The following is a 27,285-nucleotide window of genomic DNA, read 5'->3' on the forward strand; positions in this document are numbered from 1 at the left end:
AGAGTCATTATCTGTCTTTTGCATGCTGAGTTTCACTCTGTTGCTCATGTATGTGTGTTGGGGTGCGGGGGAGGGAGAGGAGAAGGAGGAAGGAAGGGAAAGAGAGAGAGAAAGAGGGAGAGAGAGAAAGAGGAAATGGACTCATTGGCAGTTTTCCTGAATGGCTGCCATGTTGTTTCCTTGTTTAGATGCTTCATTTTGATGTGGACCTTCTTATAAGGTCTCCCATTTGCTCCACTACAGCTTGAGTAGATTTCTTTGGATTCTGCTTGCAGCAACGGTGGCTCTGCTTATGCATCCCTGCCTCTCTGCAGAGCCTCAGTTTGAGTTGAGTGTTGTTTTGTTCTATTGCTGTTTCACTCTACGGCCTTGGACAGGGAGGAGAAAAAAGTGCACATGGGTTTTTAGATACGTTATCTCCATTTCTCTAAGACTTTTGACAACTGGACACAGACATCAGTTTTCTATTTGCCATTTTAAGGGCTGGGTTGTGTGTGTGTGTGTGTGTGTGTGTGTGTGTGTGTGTGTGTGTGTGTGTGTATACTGCCATGCTCTCATATGGTGCTAATAGGTATGTACACTATAGCAGAAATTTTCTGGGGAACAATTTGGCAATGTGGATCACTGTTTGAAAGACACTTTTTGACCCAGAAATTCCATGTTAAGAAATAGATTAGGAGTCAATCATGTACAAACAAATCAGGAAAGGGATGCTTATTTTAGACTTACTTATAAGAGAAAAACACTTAGAAACAATGCAAATATCTAACAACAGGTACTCATTCCATAAATTATGGTACATAAATTCAATAAAATGTCTTGTAGCTATTAGAAATGATGTATACTTTAAGTATACAAAGAGGTTAAGTGGAAAACAGCAGTATATACAATAGTAGAATAAAATTATGTATATAAACACATCACTAGTTGTGAATAAAAGGCAATGTTGACAATGATTATATCTAGGTGTGGGGGTTTAGGTGGTTTACATTGCCTTTTGCACTTTTTATAAAAAAATAATGATCCTTAGTTAGTTTTATAGTCAGAAAAATAGTAATAGTAATAGAGCAACAAAGGAACTCCTTGAGAAACATATACTCCCTGCTATCACCTCCAGAATATAGCAACTATCGAGTGCTCTTTGCCTGGCACCATATAAGGCCCTTAATTATCTAATTTAATGCTCACAGTAGCTCAATGGGGCAGAAATTAGTGTTTCAGTTTTCAGTTGAGGAACTTGAGGGATGGAAAGGTTAAACACATCTAATGGCACATGGCTCATGAAAGACCATGCCTGAATGTGAGCCCAGTTGAGTATGATTCAAAAAGGCATCAGCTTCCCAGTACATCCTGCTGCCTCTGAGGATTGTGCCATATATCTTGATGCTTTTACAAGTTACAGGTTTAACAGCTCATTATTCAAAGTTTTGAATACTGGTCCTTGTTTCACCGTTCACATATGAACCCGAAAGAGGACTCGGGTGATAGAATAGACATACCAAACAAAGGAGAGTATCTCAGAGGGAAGGCAGGGCTGGGTGGGAAGAGATCAACCAAACAACTTGCATGCATATATGCATAACCCATGGACACAGACAATAGGGTGGTGAAGGCCTAGGGTCGGGTGGTTGAGGAGAGGCAGGCTAGAAGGGGTCAATGGGAAAAAAGGAGACATGTTTAATACTTTCAACAATAAATATTTAAAAAAGCAGAAGACATTAAGATTCATATTTCAATGTAAATAATTGAGCATTCTCTTTAACATGTCATCAGGGTTATCATTAACTCTTTCAAGCTATCAACTGAACAATTTAATGCACCAAAGAGACACATTTTCTTTAAAATATCCTCATGTAACTTTACCCAGTCATTAGACCAATCATGTAGTATACTTTGATTTTGATTTTGAAAAAATACAACTGTTTTCATCATAAACCTAAACTCCAGCTGTAGAACATTTTCTAAATCATTAACATTCTACCCAGAATACAGCCCAATCAAATCAGTCTACTTCAATTTCAAAAACAGTAGCTAGAATTCAAAACAAGAACAACACAAATGAGAGAGCCTGAGAGAACAGACATAGTAGGGACTGGATCTTTAGGGGATTAGGACTAAAATAGTGATGAACAGAGTTTCAAACATCTCCTGGAATCTAGTTTATCATACTCTGTTACTATATGTAATACAACAAGTAACCAAGGTAAAAAACAACTTAAAGTCGTTATTTAATAGGTTAACCATCCTTGTTCCCCACCCCAAGCGCAATAATAATGGGTAATGAGGAATTTGAGGTCAGGGCAATAAAATTAAGGAAGAACATGATACTCAGAAGATACAAAAATGACAGCTCATCTGGCATCAAGTCCTCATAAGAAAGATTCACAAGCATTTAATATCATTCACTACCTCACCAAGAAATAGAAATTAAAAAAAAACTGGAGTTGGACAAGTAGTGTGTGATAAGGTAAAATGGTGACAATCATCATCATCATCATCATCATCATCACCATCCTTTTCTTCCTTCCCCTCTTCCTGCTCCTCCTCTTCCTCCGCCTCCAATATGGAGGTCAATATGAATGACAATTTGCTAATTAAGAACTGCAAGCACAGAAACTCAGAAACTAAACTCTAAGTAGTAGCCTTACTACTGGCTTTTTTGGGAAAATTTCATTCAAAAGTTTTGATGCAGAACAATGTCAATCACTGCCTCCTTTCTATCAATAAGATAGTGCTGGGTATGCCAAGATAATACTTATTTGTAAAATAAGTAACAACGAAGCAACAAGGACTTGATGCAAACATAACATTCCTCGGCACAGATTCATAATCTAGGACAAAAACAAGTTCCTCAGTTCTGAGCCAACCAACAGGAGAAATGCACAATTCTTCTTCACCTATTCCACTAGCCCACAGACACACAAGAGCACAGAGGAATGGCAGGTACGGGATGACACTCTACCCTCTCAGTACAAATGAACAGGAATCTCAAGAGATGATTCACTTGGTTTCTTTCTTTAGCACAACAATCTCGACTGAGTGGAACACTGAAGCTTAGATCCATCGTCGCTGCATTTTACAAAAGCAAACCTGGGAAACCCCCATTAGGGTCTCACAAAAACACTTAATGTATTGTATTCCCACATCTCTGTGGGTACAAGTCCATAGGTTATCTGCAAAGAACACATACATTGTTTTAAAGGGAACAGCTCAACAAATTGTCCCCAACAGAAATACAAATAAATGGATTAAAAACTGGCTAGCTAACCGTATATAGAGAGAAATCGTAATTGGTAGTCCGTCTAGTTGGGGAGAAGCTTCCAGTTGGGTCCCACAAGGATCGATATTGGGTCCCATTTTGTTTAATATCTTTATAAAAAATCTGGAAGACAAAGTAGAGAATGTGCTAATTAAATTGACTGATGCCACTAGATGAAGATTGGTGGTTAAAGTAAACTACATATAGATAAATGCCACTGGTCTTTAGAAAGACTGACAATCACAGAGAATAGGACTTCTATTTACTTGTATCTTTTTAATGTATTAAAAAAAACAATTTCAAGCACAAGAAATAAATAGATTTAAAAGATCTCCATGGTTTTGTATAACACAAACTTAGGCACAATGGATAAAGACAATATAGACATAATACCCATAAATGTAGAAAATGCAGAATGAAGAATGCCCCCACACAGAGGTATTTTTGGTGCAGCTTTACTTGGAAAACTGGTGGCTATGGATCTCTCAAAAATAATTTCAGGTATGCAAGAATCAACGTGGTGGAAAGGCAGGAGTAACTAAATTCTCAAAAATGTATATATTCAGTTATTAGCAGACAAATAAACAAGAAAACAACATAAAGCTTAAATGCAAAAAGAGAGCTGAAAACTTGAAGAGATAAGCAAGAAAAGTACATAACATTAATCCAAAGCAAATTCTATAAGGACACGCACACACACACACACACACACACAAATAGAAGAATGCAAGGGATAATTGGAAGGACTCTTCTAACATTAGGAGAGAGACTCTTATTTTTTTTTAACATCTCTAGAAGACACTTGGGAAAAGGAAATATTAAGTAGACCTCTTGTTGGTTTGAGGTTTATTTTAAAAATCTTAGGATTTTGTAACTTAATCTGTAACATTGAAGACAACTGGAAAGTGACATTGCTTGTCAGCCATGGACTCTCCTGTAGACAGGTGGGTTTTTTAGGTGAAATGAATATATAATCTAATGTGGAATCAGCTTCTCAGTTTGGTATTATTTTTTCACTTGTTAGCATAGCGGGTCACACTCTGGATAAGGCCTGGAAAACCCAGCTCAAGCCTCAGAAATTTTGTTAACTTTGCTGTTCAACCTTGAAAACTTGACTTTCCTGGAAAGTTTTAGTTTCTGCATTAAATGACAGGATAAGAACTGTATTAAGACCTGCAGGTACTCTTGCTAACAAAATAATGACTTACAGGAAGTTAATACAGAGAAGAGATGGACAAATGTGAAAGCGTGCCGTGGAAGCAACGTTGGCGCCTGCGTGGCCAGGCTTCCACGTCCACTCCTCCCTGACCTCAGCACAGACAGCACAGCATCAACCTCACTTTGGATGACCTGACTTGCAGCTCCCATCTCTAGGAAACCATCAAAAGGAACATGAAAAAGTCAATCCCCGCCCTACTGGCTGATTTTTCCAAAGCAGCCAACAATACTTAGTTTATTAGATGTGCCCAATCTTTGTACAACAAAAAAATAACTTAAGAATTACAGTTGGTATTTTTCCTTCATTGACTGGCTTATTTCACTTAGCATAAGGCTCTCCAATTCCATCCATGCTGTTGCAAATGGTAAGAGTTCCTTCCTTTTTAGAGCAGCATAGTAGGGGACTGTCTAGGGGCGGGGGGGGGGGGGGGCAATGGACACATATGTAATACCCTTTGTAATACTTTAAGCAATAATAAAAATAAATAAATAAATATTTATTGTTCAGATTAAAAAAAAAGAATTACAGTTGGAAAAAAGGGACATTATTGATTAAAAAAATAGGGTGGTACTATCATGACACTCGCACAAAGAAAGCTCTGTGCAGTCAGAGCCCCAGGTGGGTCTCCCCTAACCTTTCATGCTGGGGTCAAAAGGAAACCAGGGGCATCTGAAGGGCTAGCTGGTCACCTTTTTGTCTTAATCTAATCAAGGAGCTGTGAATATTCTGACCTCAGAAATGACTGATACCATTTGAAGTAGTTCATATGCTATGGATTCTAAAACTAATACCTGTTGATGATTCATGATTTCCCTGCTTTGATTTTACTTCTGACCTGAAACATTTCTACGCAGATAATTCCCTCTTTCAGGGATGGGACTGCATCCTATAAGCCAGGGGTCGGCAAACTGTGGCCCCTTGAGTGTGGCTCTTCCACAAAATACAACGTGCGGGCGTGCACGTACAGTGCGATTGAAACTTCATGGCCACACTCAAGGGGCCAAAGAGCCGCATGTGGCTCGCGAGCCGCAGTTTGCCGACCACTGTTATAAGCTATTTGTGTAAAATACACAGGCAAGCTTTGCCAACAGGTCTAGATGGATAATGTCTACTGTGTATAACATTTTAATATTTTACTAATATTTTCCACTTACTGAGTGCATACCATGTACTGAGGACTATGCTACACCCTCTAAACAGTATCACAAACACTCTTCATAAAAAACTATGAAAGAGGAATTAACCTTGCTTTACAGGTGGGGCAACTGAAGGTTAGCGAGACTCATTTTCTTTTGCCTATTGTCACACAACTATTAAACGGAGAGTAAGTCTTGCACTTGACTGACATCAAACTAGTTCTTCACTAACATTGTGCTAAAGGGTAACTCCTGCTGTTCCAATGCTATGCTTGGTGATCAAAGAAAGTGGAGAAACCACCTGTCTTAGAGAGTTTAAGACGAGGACAAACATTGTTTCTGGGCCTCAGTTTCTCATTACTTAAAGCCAGAGAATTGGACTAGAGCAGGGGTCTTTAGCTGGGTGACACTGACATTCTGGGAGGGACGATTCTTTGTTATGGGAAAGCTGCATGATGCACCATCACTGTTCAGCAGCATCCCTGGCCTGTATCTACTCACTAAGTACCAGAAGCAACCCCCTCCCCCTGTTTTGACAACCCATAATGTCTGCATGCCCAGAGATCCCTGGGGCATGGCTGCCTGCGTTTTGGTCACTGCCCTAGAAGAAGTGTAGGTATGTCTGTTGTTCTCTCGTATTCTATATTCTGACTTGTGGGTCCACCGTCAGCCAAGAGAACCAACTTTTTCACCACCACAGGGCACCTCCACCTCAGTACCCTGAATTTAAAACCATCAGTTTGCTGTCAACATGCCACTCTCTAGGTCTTAAATTTGTCATTTAAATGCAAATTGGTCTAAAAAAATTGGAGAGATGAAAGTGAAAAAAAGGATCAGATGGTATTAAGTCAGCTTTGCATTAGGTAATTGATTTAGACTCATTTCAAAAGGCAGGAATATGAGACAGCTTTTATTTATTTATTCATTTTCTTTCCTTTATTAAGGCCTCTGTATCAGGGCAATCATAAAATGGGTTCAAATAGCACAGCCCGAGAGCCTCAATGCTACATTGGAATCTATGGACAGTTTTCAATAACCGAAACCTCAGACCAGTGGGTCTCAACCTGTGGGTCGCGACCACTTTGGGGGTCGAACAACCCTTTCACAGGGGTCGCCTAGGACCGTCCTGTATATCAGATATTTACATTATGATTCATAACAGTAGTAAAATTAGTTATGAAGTAGCAACGAAAATAATTTTATGGTTGTGGGTCCAACATAAGGAACTGTATTTAAAGGGCCAGAAGGTTGAGAACCACTGCCTCAGACACTAGAAAGAAACTGACAATTTCCCAGGCTTTGGTTCCTTGGCTTTCAAGGGCCGTGCGTAAGATTTGCATCCTTACAAATAACATCTCCCAGGAAAGGAGTGCCTTTGGTTAGAGAATAGCCCATCAATTATCAGACCTATGGATACGTGGAGACATTAGTGAGCTAGCAGCTTTCACTGGATTTGCTCCAAATAAAACTCAATGATAGATGTTATTTATGTTCTTCTATCCTTGGAATTAAATTTATGTTCGAAATATTAAAACATCAGTTATATAATCAGTGGCATGGTTAACAGTTCCAGAGGTTTAGAAGGATTACTGTCTTCCTAGTTCCAGCACTCTGAACTACGATGCTCAGGCATACCTCAGGGCAATCAAATCAGAATATCTGGGGAAGACACCCAGCCTTCAGTATTTTTACTGCTCTCCCAGTCATTCAACCAGGTGCTGAAGGCTGAGAATTACTGCCTTAAAGAATGAACCAGTTTATAACTGGGAATTATTCTTCGCCTATGCCCGATTTAAGCAGGATAGTGGCCTCCTGTAGTCAAATGCTTCAGTGATTTTAAGTGGCACATGTGCAAGGCATTCAGTAATTATTTGTCACTTAAGGAGAAAACGATTATTTTCTCCCCTCCCCTGTCCCCCCACCCCCCCCTTCTGATGACTTCAAAGAGAAAGTCTCAGTTTGCTGCTGGTAAGTCTTAAATACATCTCTGTACTTGCTTATCTCCCTTCTAAATCCAAGAGCATGCAGAGCTCAGGCCCCGAGCCTTCATCTAGTATAACCTAGTATTTAATAACATCATTAAAATTTTTATTTATACCTAAGCTTATCTTTTAGCAAGTAATACTGATTTGTGTGATACAAAATTTCCTTTTTAAATAAATTTAAATAATGTGAGTAAAATTCAAGAACTATAAAGTAAATAATAGCACACATCATACTCATAGATTGAAAAAGTCACCAAGGTGGTTTTCAGGTGACTGTGGTCTGGGCAACCCTAGTGTTAAGGTAAAGGGCATCTAAATGTTGTGTCACAGATTTGGGCTGTAATTATGCCTCCATCGCTAATTATCTTCATGATTTGTGGAAAATTCCCCATTCTCTTCCCTGGGCCACGGTTTCCTCATTTGTTAAACAAGACCTTTGACCTATATTGCTGGCATTCTTCTATGAGTTTAAGAAGCAAGGAAGGCCTGCCCCCGCATTTACCTTGTTGACATCCAGGCGCATCTTATCACTGTTGGCGCTCGCCTTCTCGGCTGCTTTCTTTTGGCGTTGGGGTCCCCTCCCAAAGAAGATGTAGTTGACCAAAGCATATTCCAGAAGGGCCATAAAAACAAAGACAAAGCACCCCATCAGGTACATGTCAATGGCCTTCACGTAGGGGATTTTAGGGAGAGTTTCCCGGAGGTGAGTGTTGATGGTGGTCATTGTAAGGACAGTTGTAATTCCTGGAAAAAGAAAAAAAGAGAGTTAGAATAATGATGCTCCTGTGTCCTTGCTGCTCTCATTGCAGCTGGAAAGATTACTGTACTCGTTTAGTCATTCTTATATGCCACAAAATATTTACTGGGCACTTATTATAGTCCAGCTCTGTGACAGGCCCTGGAGATATGCACAAATTATCTATTTGTAATAAACATTACTTATTTAGAATCCTTCTTTAGTTATATTTATATATTACAGTTATATACCTAATGGGAGGGGGTTGAAAAGTGATTTAAATGTTGCTGTGTTAGATACCTGTAGGCTGTATGTTGAGAATATAGAGGAAACACATGTTTTGGAGTTCCTTTTTGAAGAATGAGTGGGAGTGACCCAGACAACCCAGGACTGACGTCAGGGCATTGGTGGTGGAGAGAGCTTTCTGTGTGGGGTGAAGGTATACAGCTCACTGAAAGACTCCCAAAAAGTCAACGTGAGTACGTGAGGATATGGTGGGGAGAATGGTAAGGAGACTGAAGGTTCAGTAAGAGCTACATCATGGAGGGCCATATATACACAGCCTAATGAGGAGTTTGAACTTGAAATTATAGGCAATGTGGGGCCAGTGGCCAGCTTGGAGCAGGGAAATATAAGGACAAATTGTGTTTATGATAGAGAAGCATACAAGAAAGGAATAAAGAATACTCCTTAAAATGTCTCCCCCACCCCCGAATAATTTGTTAGGAAGGGGAAATAAAATAATTACAACAGTACAAAAATCAATCAATGCATTTTATAGATGATATGGACAAATGATTGTAAAAATGTGGAAACTGCAGATGGAAGATAATAGAGAAGCTGAAACCTAACCTTCATGTTTCTAAATTGGGCACCGAGGCATGTAATACACAGATAAATTATACAGAAGTATTGCAAGATTCCTTATGGAAAATGCCACACTAAGCAATGGCATTTATAATTATAGTTATTCGTCCAGCTATGTAAGCACCTCTAACTGGGGGAGTAGTTTCCCTCAAAGGTATGATTGGAGGGATAGACATTGCTATGCAGGAAAAAGCACGGGGTCCAGAGTCCCTGGTAGGATAAGTTCCTTGTGAAAACAGGCAGAGCTCAGAGTCAAGACCCCGCAGGCGGGAGGTTAGGCAGTCTACATATGAACTGGGGCCTCTCCAACTCAGAAACCTGTCCTTAAACGCTACCTAATAACACATCCCAGAAGTTACGTTTCATGTCTGTGATTTTTTTTGGAACATAAGTTTCCTGATTTAATTTTCTCTCTCTAATAAGATCATAATTTTTGTCTTGTTTGTATACATGCTCCTAAAACAAATATAGAAAAAATAATTTTTTAATAGATATGTGTGTTTTTTTAATTGATTTTAGACAGAGAAGAAGGGCGAGGGAGGGAGAGGGAGAGATAGAAACGTCAATGAGAGAGAAACATCTATCAACTGCCTCCTGCATGTCCTTCAATGGGGATCAAGCCCACCACCCAGGCCTCTGGCCTGACCAGGGTTTGACCCAGTGACATTTTGGTGCATGAGTCGATGCTCAACTGCTGGGCAACACTGGCTCAGCAGAAAAAATAAATTTGAGCATCTGATTCTGAGCATGACCAGAAAAACCCTGGCCTTGCTTTAGAGCTAAGTGTCTTACAGTTCTCAGATGTTTCTTTTTTATTACAATATGAATCTTTTTGAAACATTTCCCAATTTCATTTTTCTCTTCTTTATGTCAACCACAGATTATCCTGTATGGCATGTATATCATAAAACTGACAACGCTGATTTTACTATTTATCTAAATCTCATTTTAAGGCATTTCTGACCTAGTAATAAATTGTTCACATAGGGAGATGGATGAATTGGGGGAAAAAGAGGAGAGAGAGAGAGAGAGAGAGAGAGAGAGAGAGAGAGAGAGAGAGAGAGAGAGAGAGAACTCATGAATATGGACAACAGTGTGGTGATTGCAGGGGGCGGGGGTGGAAGAGGGTATAGAAGGGATAAATGGGGATGGAAAAATAAAATAAAATTTATATAAAGAAGTAAATATATTACTTATTATTCATGTAATAGACATAAAATAGATAACAAATATTCACTTTGAAATAAGATATTTACAAATTTCATTCATTCCTTTATTCAGCAAATATTTACTGAACATCATTTTCTATGAGAGACACTATAGATGTAATGGAAGCAAAATTAGATATTGACCTTTCTCCAAAGGATCTTCCAGTACCAGGAGGAAAATGACATCAGAAACCAAAAGAATGCCTAACAGTGGCTGGCCTACAGAGGGGAGCTCTCTAGCACTTTAAGAGGTTAAGGCACAGGGATTGGACTCAGAGCAGGAGGTCATTACTTCTCCCTTCCTTCCTTGAGCTACCACAATCTAAGCTCAACACAGCAGCCAACGTGATTCCTTCAAAACTGAAATCTAATCATGTTACTTCTTTGCTCAATAACTCTGCTGCTCAGCATAAAAGTGAAGCCTTTATTATGGCCCCCAAACCACTTCATAATCTTTCCGTCCCCCCGCACACACACTATCCTAGCTCCTGAACTCTCTCTGCATTTGCCTCACTGCCACCTCATTGACGTGCTCACGGACTGGAATATTCCTATCCAGGTCACTGTGGCTTTTCATCCTCTTCAAGTCTGTTCCATTGACAATTTCTGAGTAAATTCTACCCTGATTATTCTAAACTGTACCCCCTGGCATAACTAACCTCCCGCTTGCTTACTTCCCTCAATAGACTGACCATATTATATAATTTGCATGGCTATTCAATTTATTGTCTATCTTTTACTGCTGGAACATAACTTCCAGAAGGGCACAGATTCATCTCCAGTGCTGAGAGTATCTGGCAGGGCACATAGTAGGCATTCAACAAGTACTTGTTGAATGAATAAATAAATGACTTCTCCAAGGAAGTAACAGTTGCATTGAGATGTCATGGTGGAGGAGTTAACATTTCAAAATTGAAAGGAATTAGTCAGAATTCAAAGTAATAAAGATCGTGTAAAAGGTCATAAATTTACCATATCTGGAGTTAGCATCATAAAAACGTCCATGAAATAGAATTTATTCTCTTTCTTTGGTCTTATAACAAAAGAAAAATCAAGCATTAGATACCTGATGCCATAGATTATTTCCCCAAATTTTTGCTTGGTTTTCTCCTGTCCCCTGCCATGCCAGTCCAAAATATTCATAAGACTTTAGACTTCTTTCTGCTTAGCTACTTTTTACACACTACATTTCCTGTTTTTTTTTTGCTCAGAACAACAAAAAGATGGGAGGGACATCTTCCCAGGTAAAGAAGCGCAGATAGAAATTTAATAATTATCAAGCGATATTACAGGAATTATGCTTCAATAAAAATATCACACGGATGGGACTAATTACATTACCAACAACTATCTAGTTAACTAATTTTGACATGAAAGAGCTTTAATATGTGTTTAATTGATTTAACGCTGAATCAGATCACCCAAAGTCTCAGAGTCAAATCCTTGTAATGTGTGCAGTCTGGTTTCATCATGTGTTACAAATTCCAGGGAAGGAAAGTGCATGTTTGGACACACATGCATGCACACACTCGCACACACACGCATGCATGCATGAGTCAACTTTGCAAGCAGACAGAAAATGGCTTACCTAATGCCACTCTTGCAGCTGAAGCATCGTAATTAATCCAGAAGGAGACCCAAGAGAGGATAGTGATCAGGATGGAAGGCATATACGTTTGCAGGATAAAGTATCCAATGTTTCTCTTCAACTTAAAACTGAGGGACAACCTGGGATAGGAACCTAGAAAGGCAATTTTAGATCATCATTACCAATCAATACTTGTAGGATACTTTCCTTTAAAGGCCCCTAAACAGTCTGTATATTTTCCTAAATTCAAGTTTAGCTTCTGGTGAAGAGTAAACACTTTCTTCTGCAAAAGATGTCTGAGAACACTAGGTTTTTAATTAACAGGAGTTACTCCATGTTGACTACATCCCATTCTCATCATTAACAGAATTCCTGGTTTTCTCTGCTCGGCCTCATGTACTGGATCAAAAAATACTCATTATCTAAAACTGTGATGACAAGACAATTTGGGACAGTCCCTTTGTCCCCTCTCAATTGTTTCTTAGCTAGTCCACCCGTTAAGGTATGTTTTGCATATAAGAATCAGGTTGCACACTCTGATGCTAGTAAAAGATAGCTAGCTCTACACACACAAAGCCCCAGGGTTGTTTTAAGTCTGGATCAATGGCTGTACTTCAGACAATGCAGCAACTCCCTGAAATTTCAGGATGGGTTTCAAGTGTAGGCATTATTTTTTTTTTCTAAAATCAGTGTATTCATCCAAGTTCTAAAGCAGGGGTGGGGAACGTCTGGCCCATGGGCCACATAAGGCCCACAAAATCATTTGGTCTAGCCCTGCCAAGGCATTAGTGGCAAGTTAATTAAATGTTTGACCAAATAGAGCAGGCTAATTTTTAAGTTGATAATTTTGTATGGCCCGCGAATGCTGTCATAAATATCCAAATGGCCCTTGGCAGAAATAAAGATTCCCCACCCTGTTCATAAAGGGATCCCTGACCTACTCAAAGGTGGAGAATCACTATTCCTGAGAAATATCTGTGGGAGATACAACTAAAGCATCACATTCCTGAAGCGGGATCCTTTGATTGTGGTGATCTGGGATTTATACTTTAGACAATATATGTAACAGAGCACAGCCTTAGAACATAAATAGTTCACACTGATAAATAGTGTCTTAATATGAAAGTAAGAGTATTTTAAGTAGGAACTCATTTCTATAGAGTTTCAGCAATTCAAAAGACTTCATACTTACGAAAAGTTTCTGTTATTATTGATTTTTTTTTTAAAAAAGCCAAAGCCTACACTGTATTCTTGCTAAGTCATGCAACTCTTGCCTGAAGTTGTTTTTAGGGACAGGAAGTACCCAAATCAGAGGGGAAACTTAAAATTTACAGTTATAGGGCTAGCTATTTTCATGTGCGGGATTCACTTCAATGAGACATATTCCTGTGGGCTGATTATTTTCCCCCTTAATGAGTGATGTAGCAAATTACCACTTTACTGGGCTTTCTGGTTAAAAATTTGTGCTGATGAAACCAAGTTTGACAACCTGAAACCTCAATACTAGTAGGGTAAGGGCAGCAAAGGCATCAGGATAACCTCAGGATCTGGAAAGGTGTTTACCTGCAAAACAGGGAGTCACACTACATAAAGCAATTCCCGTCCTCCGAGGGAAATGTGAAATTCTCCTACCCTATTCTATTCAGAGAATTTCGCTGTGGTCAGACTTGAGTGAACTGTGACTTGGTTATTCCCAGTGTATTTGAAAGAATGATGATCAATTCTGTGAGATGCATAAAATCAGGGGAACAACTGACCCAGGTCTTCATTCCTTTCTCTATTCTGTGTACAACAATTAGTCCCTTCGTTGGCCAATGAGAGAGATAGCGCTGTCTCTCAGCATTGCTGGGGGTGCCTTCAGGAAAAAAAACAGATGGGCTGCAAATGAGCAATGGGCTTGCTGGGGACCTGAGGGTTTTCAGCAGATCTGTCTTCTAGAGTCACCATCCTTCCCTGGGACCCGATCCTGATATAAGTGACCCCTGTTTATAAACGATGATGACTCTTTTACCTTAGCCCTCTTCCCTGATACAAACCTGTGGAGAAAACAACCTTCTTGGTGATGAGTTTGTAGTCTACAATAGAGAACTGTGGAAGTTCAATCTTTGTCACTCCCGTTACTGCTTTATCTTCCCCACGCCAGTAAAACTCAATGTCGTCAGTGGTATATCCATCTGTACAGAAAACATACACACATACATACAGGCGCACAAAATGAAAAACAGACAGACAGAATAAGGTTAGTAGATGAATTATGTAAATGACAATAGCTATAGTTAGAGGGCATTATTATATGTTAGGTACCATGCTAAGCACCTCAAGTATATTAGCACATTTAATCCCCACAACAAACTCATGAGGGAAGCATAACTAGGCCCCCAAGAGGAATCACAGGCTCAGAGAAATTAACAGCTCACATTAAGTCTTGCAACTAGGAAGTGGCATAGTTGGAACTTGAACCTAGATTTATCTGAGTATGAAATCTCATTCTCTCAAACAGTATCATATTATTACATAACCCTGACGGCACTCTAAGAGAAGACAAAAGAAGAGGAATATCATTTCAGTTATCAATACAGCACTGAATACTATCAAACTCCCCCCCTCCATATAAGATATTTGAGTTTCAAGTCAGAAGAGAAATGATTATTAAGGGTGTCATTAATTTGTTAATATTCATAGACATGACCTCCAAATTTGATTTTGTAGCATATCTGAATTCCAAAATTCTCTCCAAAACAAACCTCAAAATAACATTGATTCTAATAGTTTCAAGAAGTAAATACAAATGTATTGTGTATACTACCAATGCACAGTGCATTTAGGAGGTATACTTCCATTCATTCAACTATTTACTGAGCATCTACTATGCTCATCAATGCACAGATGCTGGGGAGAGGACTCTGTACAATAAAGACATGTCCTCTGTTATAATGATATTTTCAATCTGTGGGGCAGAGTAGAATAAGCACACATATTCTAATAACTAAGCACATATATAATTGCAACGAATAACCACATATTAGATTGTAAACAATGCTCTACAGGGAAGCATGCAATGAAATCCAGTAAATATTGATATTATATGAACTAATCCCCCACAACCTCCCATAAAAGCACATATTATCTTTGTGTATCCTAATTATCTCTTCAAAGAACTTTTGTATCTCGATAGTTGAATTTTTAAAGTATAGGAAACAGCACAGATATTGCTCCCCCAATTTCAAAAGCAATGAAACAAATTAAAAAGATTGCCTAAGTTCTTTGCCTTTTGATATGTGACTGGCTAGTGTAGCACTGAGGTCTATAATTACAATCCTCTGACTCTTAGCTCTTACGGTTTTGAGGAAACCACATTGCCTTCAGAGAGAGAGAGAGAGAGAGAGAGAGAGAGAGAGAGAGAGAGAGAGATATCTCCATAAAAGTGGAAAAAAATATTTTTCAAAGAACTGCAATGCCCTTGATTTGAAAATTTATATAAACTATAGCACAGCTCAGGCAGCGTTTTAACTTTTCTAGAAATCTGCAGTCCTCCTTATTCATAGGCGCAATGATGCAGTCATACAGTTCTTTGCAAGTGTTGAGACTTGAACTTCTGGTTTTGCATCTATAGGCTTCTGGATAATAGCTAATGATTTTGAAAAGGCTTGTTTAGTTGAGAACATCTTAAATTATATTGTAACCAAAATTGTAGTTTTATTATATTATAAACCACCAACATTTTTATTAGTGTGATCTCACTTAGAGCCCTTTGTTTTGTTAGACAATGTCTTTCTGCATATAAAACTTTGATTTTAAAGAAAGTTCAAGGGAATGGCATAAGAAACAGATTCTCAGAAAAGAGCTTCTCACTCCCCATTAATCTACCTCATTATATTCTTTAACTTAACCTCAGGACGGGGGTGTCTGTCCTAAAAGAGAACTTTTCTAATATGAGACCCTGGGGACCCTCACAGTTCAGAGCTTCAGCTCAAATATAACCTAATTTCTCATTTGTTATTTGCACACATCTCTGTTATGAAAATGTTTTAAATCAATGACAATCCCACCTTTGATAAAATAGTTTAAAATGGAAAGATAAAAGAAATTTGCTCAGAGAATTAACCTCGATAGTTAGAAATGCATTGCTGCCGGGAGCCGGTCCATCCTTGCTGTTTCAAGGGACCTGGCATATATGGCATACTGTTCTTAATATGTTTGCTCCCCTTAGCGCTATGTGTTTTAACCAAGGTCACCTCTCTGAGAAAGGTGGTTTCCCCAGGTAGGGATTTTCCCCTGAAGTTAGGGAGGGAATAAAACCCCTTAACTAAGTGGCAGGTGGGTAATTAATCACTTTAACTACGAACAATCATGCTTAAGCTACATAATCTTTACTCCCTGGAATGGAGATAACCTTTGGAATAGAGGTTGATAGGATTGGAATCAACTGGTATAAATATAGATGTAACAAGACAACAGGACACAGAACCTAGACACAGAACCTACACAGAACCTGGAGACAGAAGAACTTTGCTGGAGAGAACATGGCAAAAGATCCTGGACAGAAACTGGCCACAGAACCTAGAGACAGAACCTAGCGAGAGGACCTGGCTGAAGACCCTAGAGACAGAACCTGGCTACAGAACTTGGATAGAACATGGCAAGAGAACCTGACTAGAACCTGGTGACTGAACCTGGCTGGAGAACCTGGACAGAACCTGGCTGGAGAACCTAGCGAGGGAACATGGCTACAGAACCTGGCTGGAGATCCTAACCAGAACTTGGCTGGAGATCCTGGCTAGGCTGCTGATCAACTGAACGCTGTCTCCGTGTCATTCCTTCTTCGCCGACTCCATTCACACCTTTGGGGAACCCATGGACCCGCTGGGGCTGGACCCCAGCACATTGCAAAATTGGTATATAAGCATAAATAAAGGTATTTATGAAACCAGAAGGCAATTGTGTGTGTGTTCTTATAAAAGCTTTTGTCAAATGCAGCCATCTTCAGAAGAAGAGGTTGAGAGAAAACTCTCACCATTTCCAATAGAGGATTAAGTTTAACCTAGTGAGGGGTGTGTTTCTGGTCCTGCAGCTTCCTCTCTCCAGGATCTACCGTCTTTGTCCAGCACCACAAATCTAACAGCAGCTCTCTGCAGGCAGAGGCACCAGCTATGGCACTGCTCTACAGTTGCATAGGAGATGCCTAGCAGCGGTTAAATAGATAGAAACATTATTATGAAACCCAGACTTTTATCAAACCTATTGACCGTATGCATTTTATTTATTTATTTATTTATTTATTTATTTATTTATTTATTTTAGGATATAAAACATGCCCACCCAGACATGTTCCATAAATTGCTGGAGGTATTCATACATTTTAGAGTGAATATATTCAACCCTGAATATATAATAGAATTAACAAAATAATTATGCAATGCACAGGTGGATTTGGGCAATGATGGTTTATCCAGACGCTTGGCATTGATAAGGTATTCATCATGTTTATACCTCTGTCTCTTGCTCCTGTCACACTACCTGGCACATGGCTGGAATTAAATATCTTCTGAATGAATAAAAAAGACACCCAATAATAACATAGAATAATACAAAGGGTCTTCATTATATAGCTCTCCTTATGTAATAGCTGAGCAAGTTTCCTAACTGCTCTCTATGTTTCATTTTCTCACTTATAAATTGGGATATCATCATCATCATCATTACTCATGGAGTTTTTATGGAAAAAAGCTGAGTTCTACTTGTAAAATACAATGCTTAACAAGGTTAGCCAGTTCCTTCTTTTTATTATCTTTGCTGTTATTTCATGAGCAAATACAAGGATGTGCACAATGAGAAACCCAGCTGTTCAATCAAGGACACTTACAGAACTCTCCAAAGTGTTTGGAAATTATAATAAAACATTTAAGTTTATTTTGATATTTAGGATTTTGGAATCTGACACCAGAGAGCAATGTGTTGTGTATACAACTTGGCTAGTGCTGGTCTTAAAAACCCCAATGTTCTTGACTTCATTTTGGTTTAACCAAGTATAGAATATTGCAAATGGAAAGGAAATGGATGTGCTTGCATCATCGATTTCTGAAGATGAAAGACCAAAAATCCCTGACAGTGCCACGGCGGTCAAGTTCAAAGCTAGCTCAGATACCATGTGGATTACCTGAAAGCAGACCTAGTTTTCTTTTTCTTTGAATTTTCTCTGGAGGAACAGTTTGCAGTCCCTCAAAGTGATTAAAAAATAAAACATATGCAAATATATATGACCTGACTTTTACAGCTTTCATAATTATAATGAGTGAAAATAATTAGATTTCTTGTAAAAGATATCAGAAAAGGGGTGGTGCACAGGAACTCCTCATTAATGTCTTGCAAATTAAATTCATCTTTTATATTTTATTCATGGGACTCTAGAAACTGAGTCATTAAATTCTATTGTATTCTTATCATTAAAACCACAACCCAGATAAATTCAGACGGCCTATGAATAATCCAAAATACAAATTTATTGGCATTTACTTGGAGGACTTAAAAACTGTATAAAATGTTACAGGTCTCAGAGCAGGATAGATTAATACATAAATATGCAAATTTACATAAGACATGAATGATAAACAAGCTGTCTTTCAAATATTGGTAAAAACATCTAGTATATGAGAGCTAAGGAGTAAAAATGCCATTTTAAAAACACATAACTGAACAGGTTCTCACAATTATGACATTTTTTTATTATGTAACATGGCATTTTAAAACTTTTTCTCTCCTAATGTCAGTCTATATGTCTACTTTGTTATCTACTAAGTAAATATTTCATTTTAGAAGAATTTTACTGTACAAAGGGTATGAACTTACCAAAAAATTAATCGGTGGTGGCTGGTGACATTTATTTTTAAAGGGGGATATTAAAATGACTTGTTTTTTTCTTGCTACTTATTTAAACTTAGTTCCTCAATTGGACTGCTGAATGTTGTAGGGTAATTATCTATCTCTCATTGCATTTAACATAGCAATAGTTATACAATAACACAGTAGTTGCTTTAACCTGTTAATTCTCAGCCATCACAACCAACTTCTGACAACTGAGAATTATGGGTTGGGAATAATTTACACTAGTCATGGATGGTTTATATTTTTTAAGAACTATCTTATCTCAAATTCTCTGCCCTTGCCGAAACCAGTTTGGCTCAGTGGATAGAGCGTCGGCCTGCGGACTAAGAGGTCGCAGGTTCGATTCCGGTCAAGGGCATGTACCTGGGCTGCGGGCACATCCCCAGTAGGAGATGTGCAGGAGGCAGCTGATCGATGTTTCTCTCTCATCGATGTTTCTAACTCTCTATCTCTCTCCCTTTCTCTCTGTGAAAATCAATAAAATATATTAAAAAAAAAATTCTCTGCCCTTTATACTTCTATTACAGCACTTTAAAAATGTTTTTGAATTGAATACCTCATTGTAAAAACAATTAGTATATTACTGCCTTATTAGTCTTTAAAATTCTATTGGTTTTTAAATAACTACTAGTAAATATTTATGTTCTGAGGAACACTAAGCCTGTGTCATGTGCTTCATGGAAAAGGCTTTTACAGTCCATGTATTGTTGAGTCACTGCATATTTTGGCCTCCTCTTACAGTTACAAACATTTAACAGAATTTAGGAAATCCCGCAATAAACAATCCGTTTAACTTTACTTACCTCTGGAATTTCCCAAACCTATTGACCATATGCATTTTGTTTTACTTTATTTTTTTTTAGGATATAAAACATGCCCACCCATTGTGTTCCATAAATTGCTGGAGGTATTCATACATTTTAGGGTGATTTAATTAATGTTCCCCGAAAAGCCAGGTAAGCCCTTGAGAAGGCTCACTGTTCCCCAGAAACTTATCTTGCTTCGTTAGTGGATTAAACATTTTTTTCCTCTAAAAAACATTTGCAAATAACAGAGATCAAATTGTATTTTAATGGAGCAAGGCAGACAGACGTTTCTGGAAAGCGGCACAACTGAATGTAAGAAAGTGAGTATTTTCATGACTCACTCTGCGACCACTTAGAAGTCTGTCAGCCACGGTCAGAACCCACTCCACTCCAGGCGGGGGCCTGTGTGCTGTGCAAAGGAGCAACACCTAGTGCAGTCCACGGCCGATGAAACGTGCAGGGAGTTTTCAGGAGGGGGAGGCACACTTGTCAGCCACAACTCTTTAAATTCAGCAATGCAAACCTTCCAAAGACACTGCGTGATTGCCTTGACTCCGTAATTGCATCCTATTCTTCACTCTGCTCTTTAGATGGCCTGCTACACGCCATTTCTGTGCTGTCAAATCACTTCTAGACTCCGAGCAGCTCAAAATCATTGGCTGAGGGTGAGGCAGACGTGATTACCTAGTGGCATCTTAGTGAGGACCATCAAGTAATGGCCCAGTGTTCATCCCACATCAAAGATGACCTACTTTTTGTGTTATGACTATTTTCAAATTCAGATCTTATGATGTGAAAGAATAGGAAATCAGTCATAATCAAGTGAAATGTCAGATTTTGTGCTTTAAAGATCATTTCTGAACTTGAATTTCAATGCAAGCCTCAGGCTTTGTTGTCTCCGTATGGAAGCAGGGTGATCCGGTGGCTGTGTCTGCACTTTTAGCTACACAGTGTTCCTTACATCTTTCTTTTGAATGTCTGGAGAGATGCAGCAATGAAGCTAGTGGTCCAAGGAAGAGAAAGCAAGGTGAGCCAGCTTTGGGCTTGGGCTACTGGAGGCCTGGCAACTTCCCTTAGCTCTTCTGGAACGTCCCAGGAAGCTTCCGGGATCCCTAGACCATACTTTGAGTAGCACTGCTTTAGAGATCTCTAATTTGGAATTTAAGGAAAGCTCTAAATAATTCATTTTAATTTAAATTATTACAAGTTCCACAAAACTAGCAATCTTGTCTCTTCTAGTAGAAATGAAAACAATTTGCTTTTGAATAGCTGGGGACCTTGGTGTGTTTCGTGCTGGTTAGTTGGCTCCGACTTCTGGCGACCCTACGAATGAGTGATGCCCACAATACTTTGTCCTCTCGTCCTCAACAGCCCTGCTCAGCTCCTGAGGAGTCATGCCCACAGCTTCTTTTATGAAGTCAATCCATCTCATGTTTGGTCTTCCTCCTTTCCTGCTGCCTTCTATTTTCCTCAGCATTATTGTCTTTTCCAAATAACCCTGCCTCCTCATGATGTGCCCAAAGTAGGACAGCTTCAGTTTTGTCATTTCTGCCTCCAGCGATGTTTCAGGCTTAACTTGCTCTTGGGCCCACTTGTTCATCTTTCTGGTGGTCCAGAGTATCCATAGAGGTCTCCTCCAACACCATACTTCAAATGAATTGATTTTTTTCCTTATCTGCCTTCTTTACTGTCCAATGTTCACATCTGTGTATAGCAATTAGGACTTTTAAAAATCAGTTTTATTCCATAGATTTAATATATATAAACATATACATATACAGGGGTGGGAAAAAGTCAGTTTATAGTTGTTTTTATGTAAAATAATACAACCTATATATATAAAAGCCTAAGTGACCATTCGACCGGTAGCTATGATGCACACTGACTATCAGGGGGCAGACGCTCAATGCACAGACATGGAAACATGGAACAAACTGATGAATCTCAGAGGGAAGGTGGATGGGGGGAGGGCGGGAAGAGATTAACCAAAGATCTTATATGCATACCAGAGGCCTGGTGTATGGATTCGTCCACTGGTGAGGTCCCTCAGCCTGGTCTGTGGGGATCGGACCTAAACTGGCCCAGTGCACAGATTCATGCACCAGTGGGTCCCTTGGCCTGGCCTGTGGGGACTGGGCCAAAACTGGCAGTCTGACATCCCCCAAGGCTCCCAGATTGCGAGAGGGCACAGGCCAGGTTGAGGGACCCACCTGTGCACGAATCCATGCACTGGGCCTCTAGTAATTAATAAATAATACAAGAATAAACTCTGTTTCACATAGTCACAACTGTAAACCTACTTTTGACCACCCCACTCATATATTTAAAATTTTTAAAAATGAGATATATATATCTCATTTGGTTTGAAGTAAAACTTGTGTATTTAGCAAAGGAACTACCATAAAGCATTTGTACACAATTGAAACTATTCTCTATTTATATCATACTATCAACCTGTGAAAGGTATACATATGTGAATAAAGTGAAATGCCAACTCTCTTTGTTTGGCCTCAAAATACCTATACAAGACTCTGAAAGTCACTTCATTAGTGCAGGCTAGGAAGCTAAGAATTAGAGCTTATTACATGTAATAAGATATTTTCCTCTTAAAGAAAAAGTTATATAGAAAAAAGCTCAAATAACGCCTAGAGCCTTAAACAATGTTGATGCAAATCTGCTCTATTCTAAAGTACTAATTATATTCCTGGGTTGAGAAAAAAATCATTCCTTAAGTAATTTGTAAAAATATTGACATGAAAGATAAATACATGACATGTAGATATGTCCAAAAATTCTATGCTATTCCTAACCACAAATGGTGGGGACTAATTCCTCCGGAGTGTGGGCCGGACTTAGTGATATACTAGGACTCAGAAAACAGCACAAGTGATGGATGCCACTTCTGAGATTAGGTTATAAAAAGACTGAGGCTTTTGGGTGAGCACTTCCTCTCTCTCTTTCAGATTCCATGAGCTGCACTGTGGAGAGTCCTAAATGATAAGGAACCGAGGGAGGCCTCCAGGCCATAGGTAGAGAGGAACAAGGCCCTCAGTTCAATAGGACCTATGTGAGGAACTGAGACCTGCCACAACTCTGAGTGAGCTTAAAAAGGGGCCATTGCCCAGTTGAGCCTTCAGATGAGACCATGGCCCTGACCATCAACTTGACCACAAAGCTGATTACTGACTCTCAGAAACTATGACCTAATAAATGCCTGCTTTTATAAACTGTTAAGCTTCAGGGTAGTTTGTTATCCAGAAATAAATAACTAATAAACCTGCTATCTTGGAATGGCATGGTCTAGTATAACAAACAAGCAGAGGTTTCATTCACATACTGCCTACTTCCCACTCTGTCTCCAAAGCCTAAGTACTCTAAAAAAGCAAATAATGCCACTTGTGTTTTCTATATTCTCAGAACTAGAGAAAATACTTGCAAAGCACTTAGTACACTGGCTTAATGATTACTATTCATTATCATTCTGGTTACTGATGTCTATAGCTAAAGCAAAGTTTTTATTTTTTAAATTTTACATAGTTAAAACTTAAGCTTCGAAACATCACTTTTAGGTTCAGTTTGAGTTAGAAAATAGTTGCACAACCAGCATCTGGGTTAAAATGTTGGACAGTCAATCAAGGGCTAAGATTCTTAAATGCTTCAGATGCCAAACAAACTGGGTGATGTGTAAATCCTGATAGTGGTGAACTGGAGAGTGCATTCCCCACCCCATCAGAAATAATTTGAATTCAAGTACAAACACCAGAAATAACAACATTGTGCTGATTTTTAAAATGCAATTATGAGTAAAATGTCACCCGAATCCATGAGTTTATATCCTAAAGATGACAGAGGCAATTTCCATAATTATAGAGTCATCATGGGCTGTTGGTCACCTCTGCCAGCACCTTGCTTTCTAAATTGGATAAACCAATCTTTCCACTATTGGTTATTAACAGACATAGAAGCTTTGCTTTTATTCTAACCTAAAGATAATTAGGTCAGTGATTTCAAACCAGGAAATACCAAAAGCAAACAATTTTCAAGATGGTGGGGTGTTTAGGTGATTTTTGCAAGCTGTGGTAGGACTCCTAAGTTATAGGTCTAGCATTTGCACATTGAATATTTGCAACTCAGCTTGTCTAAGACAAGTTGCCTGAATGTCTATAATTAACTCAGGCAATGCCTTAGATTTGACAGAGGATAAGTCCAATGTACCCGGTGCCTTAGGCTGATTCTACCAATTCAAATCGACTTTTTTTTTTATTAGTAGCTTGCATATTGGTAACTTAATTATTCCTTAATATCCTACATTAAAGCACACTAGTCTCAAAGATTTAATAAAGCAAAACAAAAAGCCCTAAGTACTAAAACTTATTTCCTTAGTCCCTAAGGAACATGCAATTTCAGATAATGGAGCAATTTTCTGACTGGAACAAAACTCAACTAATATTCAAATTCCAGGGTAGTTTCCTCCAAACCATGTTATCTTTATAGAACTATGATTTTACAGTAAAAATGGTTTCTAGGATGAGGGGGAAGAAAATAAAGATCTAATATTACCAACACAGCAGATTGGTATCTATATATATAAAAGCCTGATATGCAAAGTGTCCCCTCAGGAGTTCAACCAACCAGGAGTTCGATTGCTCACTATGATGTGCACTGACCACCAGGGGGCGGCATGGTACGAAGGAAGGCCCTGGCCAGCAGCTGCTAGGGACCCTACCCATGCACAAATTTCATGCACTGGGCCTCTGGTTTAATATAATATCCCCATGACTTAAAGAGTGATTCACCTGAGCAGTGTCCTCAGATTTTAGTGAGCCAACCATTAACTCCAGGACCTGTTCCCGAGCCCTACCTACAGGACATCCAACTGTGTAGGTACATTAACAAATGTACCAGCTGGTTCTGATATACGATCACACTTTCATGCATCGAGAGAATCCTTTTTTTAAGAGTTTGAAAAATTCCTTTAGAAATTCAAGAATGGCCCTAACCTGTTTGGCTCAGGGGATAGAGCATCAGCCTGCGGACTCAAGGGTCCCAGGTTCGATTCCAGTCAAGGGCATGTACCTTGGTTGCAGGCACATCCCCAGTAGGGGATGTGCAAGAGGCAGCTGATCGATGTTTCTCTATCATCAATGTTTCTAACTCTCTATCCTTCTCCTTTCCTCTCTGTAAAAAATTAATAAAATATATTTTAAAAAAATTCAAGAATGTTCTAGATTTAGAGGATACACATCTTTATATTTTCTTAGATGTGGGGTATCCTGGAAACTATGAGACTCTGTAATCTTGGAGTCTGTATCTGACATAATGGACCTCTATTTTGGTTGAAAGCATTTATATCTAAATCTGTCTAAATGTCTGAAATAAAACTCTAGCGTGTTCCGTGGGCTGTACTCTCCCTCTCTCACCATGACTACAACATCTCATGCCTGCAAAATAGCTACAGCTGTCTAACTGGTTTCCCCGCTTCCACTTTTATTTCCCCATAACCTCTAGAGTAGCCAGTGATCTTCCACAAGAATAACTCTGACCATGCCACTCTGCTCAAAATCTTCCCATGCTTCCCATTTCACCTTATGATAAAACAAACAACCTCCTTATTGACCCGACTCTGGGACTGCCTACATTTTTCAGCCAAACTACACTGGCTTCCTCTTTGCTCTTTATTATTTTTATTTTTTAAATTATTTTATTGTTGAGAGTTTAGAGATGGTTCCCATTTTTTACCCTTTGCCCCCCTCCACCCCGCTCTCACCCCACCCCACCCCAGGCCTTCACTGCACTATTGTCTGTCTCCATGGGCTATGCATTTATATTCTTTGTTTAATCTCTTCCTGCCTCTCTCATTCTCAAGGTCTTAGCACTTGCCTTGCACTCCCTTCATGCACATACTCCTGTGATGTCTCTTTTTCCTTGTGCAGGTTTCAGCTTCAATGGCCTCCTCAAGGAGCCTAGCCTCCTTATCTTAAGCTGAGCTGTCACCCTGAATCCCTACAACAGTTACTCTCTCCATATTTACCTTGTTTAATTTTTTTTTAGTTGATTATTCAGGAATGAGCATCTCTATTTGTTTATTCCATTGTCTGTCTTTCTACACTAAATGTACATTTCTATAGGGCAGGAGTATGTCTGTGTGTTCACTGTGGTATATAAAACATTTAGGTTATTGTTTGGTACAGAGTGGGTGCTAAATAAATGTTTTTGGATGAATAACTAAACCCTGTTGATTAGCATCTATATGAGATAACATTGGTTTTATCATCTGCATGTGTTCAAAATAAACCGAAAACATCCTCAGTAGGTATATCTTTTAAAAATCTATCAGATTAGTAACTGACTTAAAAAAATACTGGACGTAAGTCATGTTAAAATCTATAAATTCACAGATGGGAAGACATCCTGATGTTCTTTATTTAGATGGGAGCTTTGCCATTCTGTGAAGCATATGACAGCATTTGGAGGTTGATTCACACTATAAAGGAATAGGTCCTCTTGGTTCATGCTTTATGCAGTGATGATACTTTTATAAAGTGTCTTGTTTATCTCATGAAAATGTCTTCAACAACAGACTTCTGTTATTAACCTATTGACATACTACTTTAGTTCTTATTCCTTATTTTGTTATCATCCTCAAGTTTCAACAACATAACAGGGCACGGTGATGGATACATGGTTTTAAAATAAAAGGAGCAAAATTGAGGTAAGTGAAATTCAAAGCCAGAATTTAAATTTAAAACAGAGTAGAAGGTACAGACTGTGGAATCTCAGAGGGAAGGCGAGTGTGGGTGGGTGGGTGGGAGGGAAGAGATTAACCAAAGAACTTGTATGCATATATGCATAACCCATGTAACAGACAATAGGTTGGTGAAGGCCTGGGGCGGTGGGTAGGGGTGGGCTAGAAGGGGTCATTTGGGGAACAAAGGGGACATATGTAATACTTTCAACAATAAATATTTAAAAAGAAATTAAAAAAGTTTAGAGACAAACACATTAATAGGATCAGATGAATGAAGTCAAAGGAAAATTGATATTTTGTTACATTTAAAGATTTTTCAAACCTACTCAAATTTAAACAAATAGGTCTTCGAATAGGCTAACCGGACTCCGTATTTTAGGATTTGTTTTAATAAAGAACCACCAGAATAACTTAATGTTTTCTTAAAGGAGTGACCTTGAACTGGGATATCCTCTATGATTTGGATCTGGCTCCTATGTCTTCATAATTTATGCTAGAAATTTGGCATATTAAAAAGGATGACTATTGTGGATAAAGTTAGGGTCTCTGCCCCGCAAAGCCATCCTCAGTGGGAACTGCTCCTCTCCACAGGCCCTGCTTTGCCTGGATTGGACCCCCCGCCCCAGCCAGAGCTGATTATACTTGGTGCATGTCTTCTCCAGGCTGGATCAATCGTGTTCCTTTGCTAAGAATCTGGAATCTAAATATTAGAATATGAAAAGGTCATGATTTGGAAAGAGAGGGGAGAATTCAGAACAAAGATACCATAACAAGCTATAAAAAATGGAAACAAGTCAATATGCAGACACAGAACAGTGAAGCAGACGGCAGGGAAAAAGTTCATCAGGCTC

General features: G+C 38.9%; 1 protein-coding gene across 2 annotated transcripts in view; it reads right to left on the minus strand.

Moving 5' to 3' along the window:
- GABRB2 (gamma-aminobutyric acid type A receptor subunit beta2) overlaps window positions 1–27,285 on the minus strand; it is a 197,583-nt gene that overhangs the window by 25,656 nt on the left and 144,642 nt on the right. Inside the window, exons 7-10 of one of the 2 annotated variants that reach the window (XM_081090865.1) lie at window positions 14,035–14,172; window positions 11,999–12,151; window positions 8,102–8,343; window positions 3,269–3,382 (exon numbers count right to left, since the gene is read on the minus strand). In XM_081090865.1, the coding sequence (XP_080946991.1) occupies window positions 3,269–3,382; window positions 8,102–8,343; window positions 11,999–12,151; window positions 14,035–14,172 (647 nt within the window). The remainder of the gene's footprint in view (window positions 1–3,268; window positions 3,383–8,101; window positions 8,344–11,998; window positions 12,152–14,034; window positions 14,173–27,285) is intronic. The other variant, XM_081090866.1, reaches the window with a different exon arrangement.

This window comes from Myotis nattereri (assembly GCF_964212035.1).
Source record: "Myotis nattereri genome assembly, chromosome: 5".
NCBI lineage: Eukaryota > Metazoa > Chordata > Mammalia > Chiroptera > Vespertilionidae > Myotis > Myotis nattereri.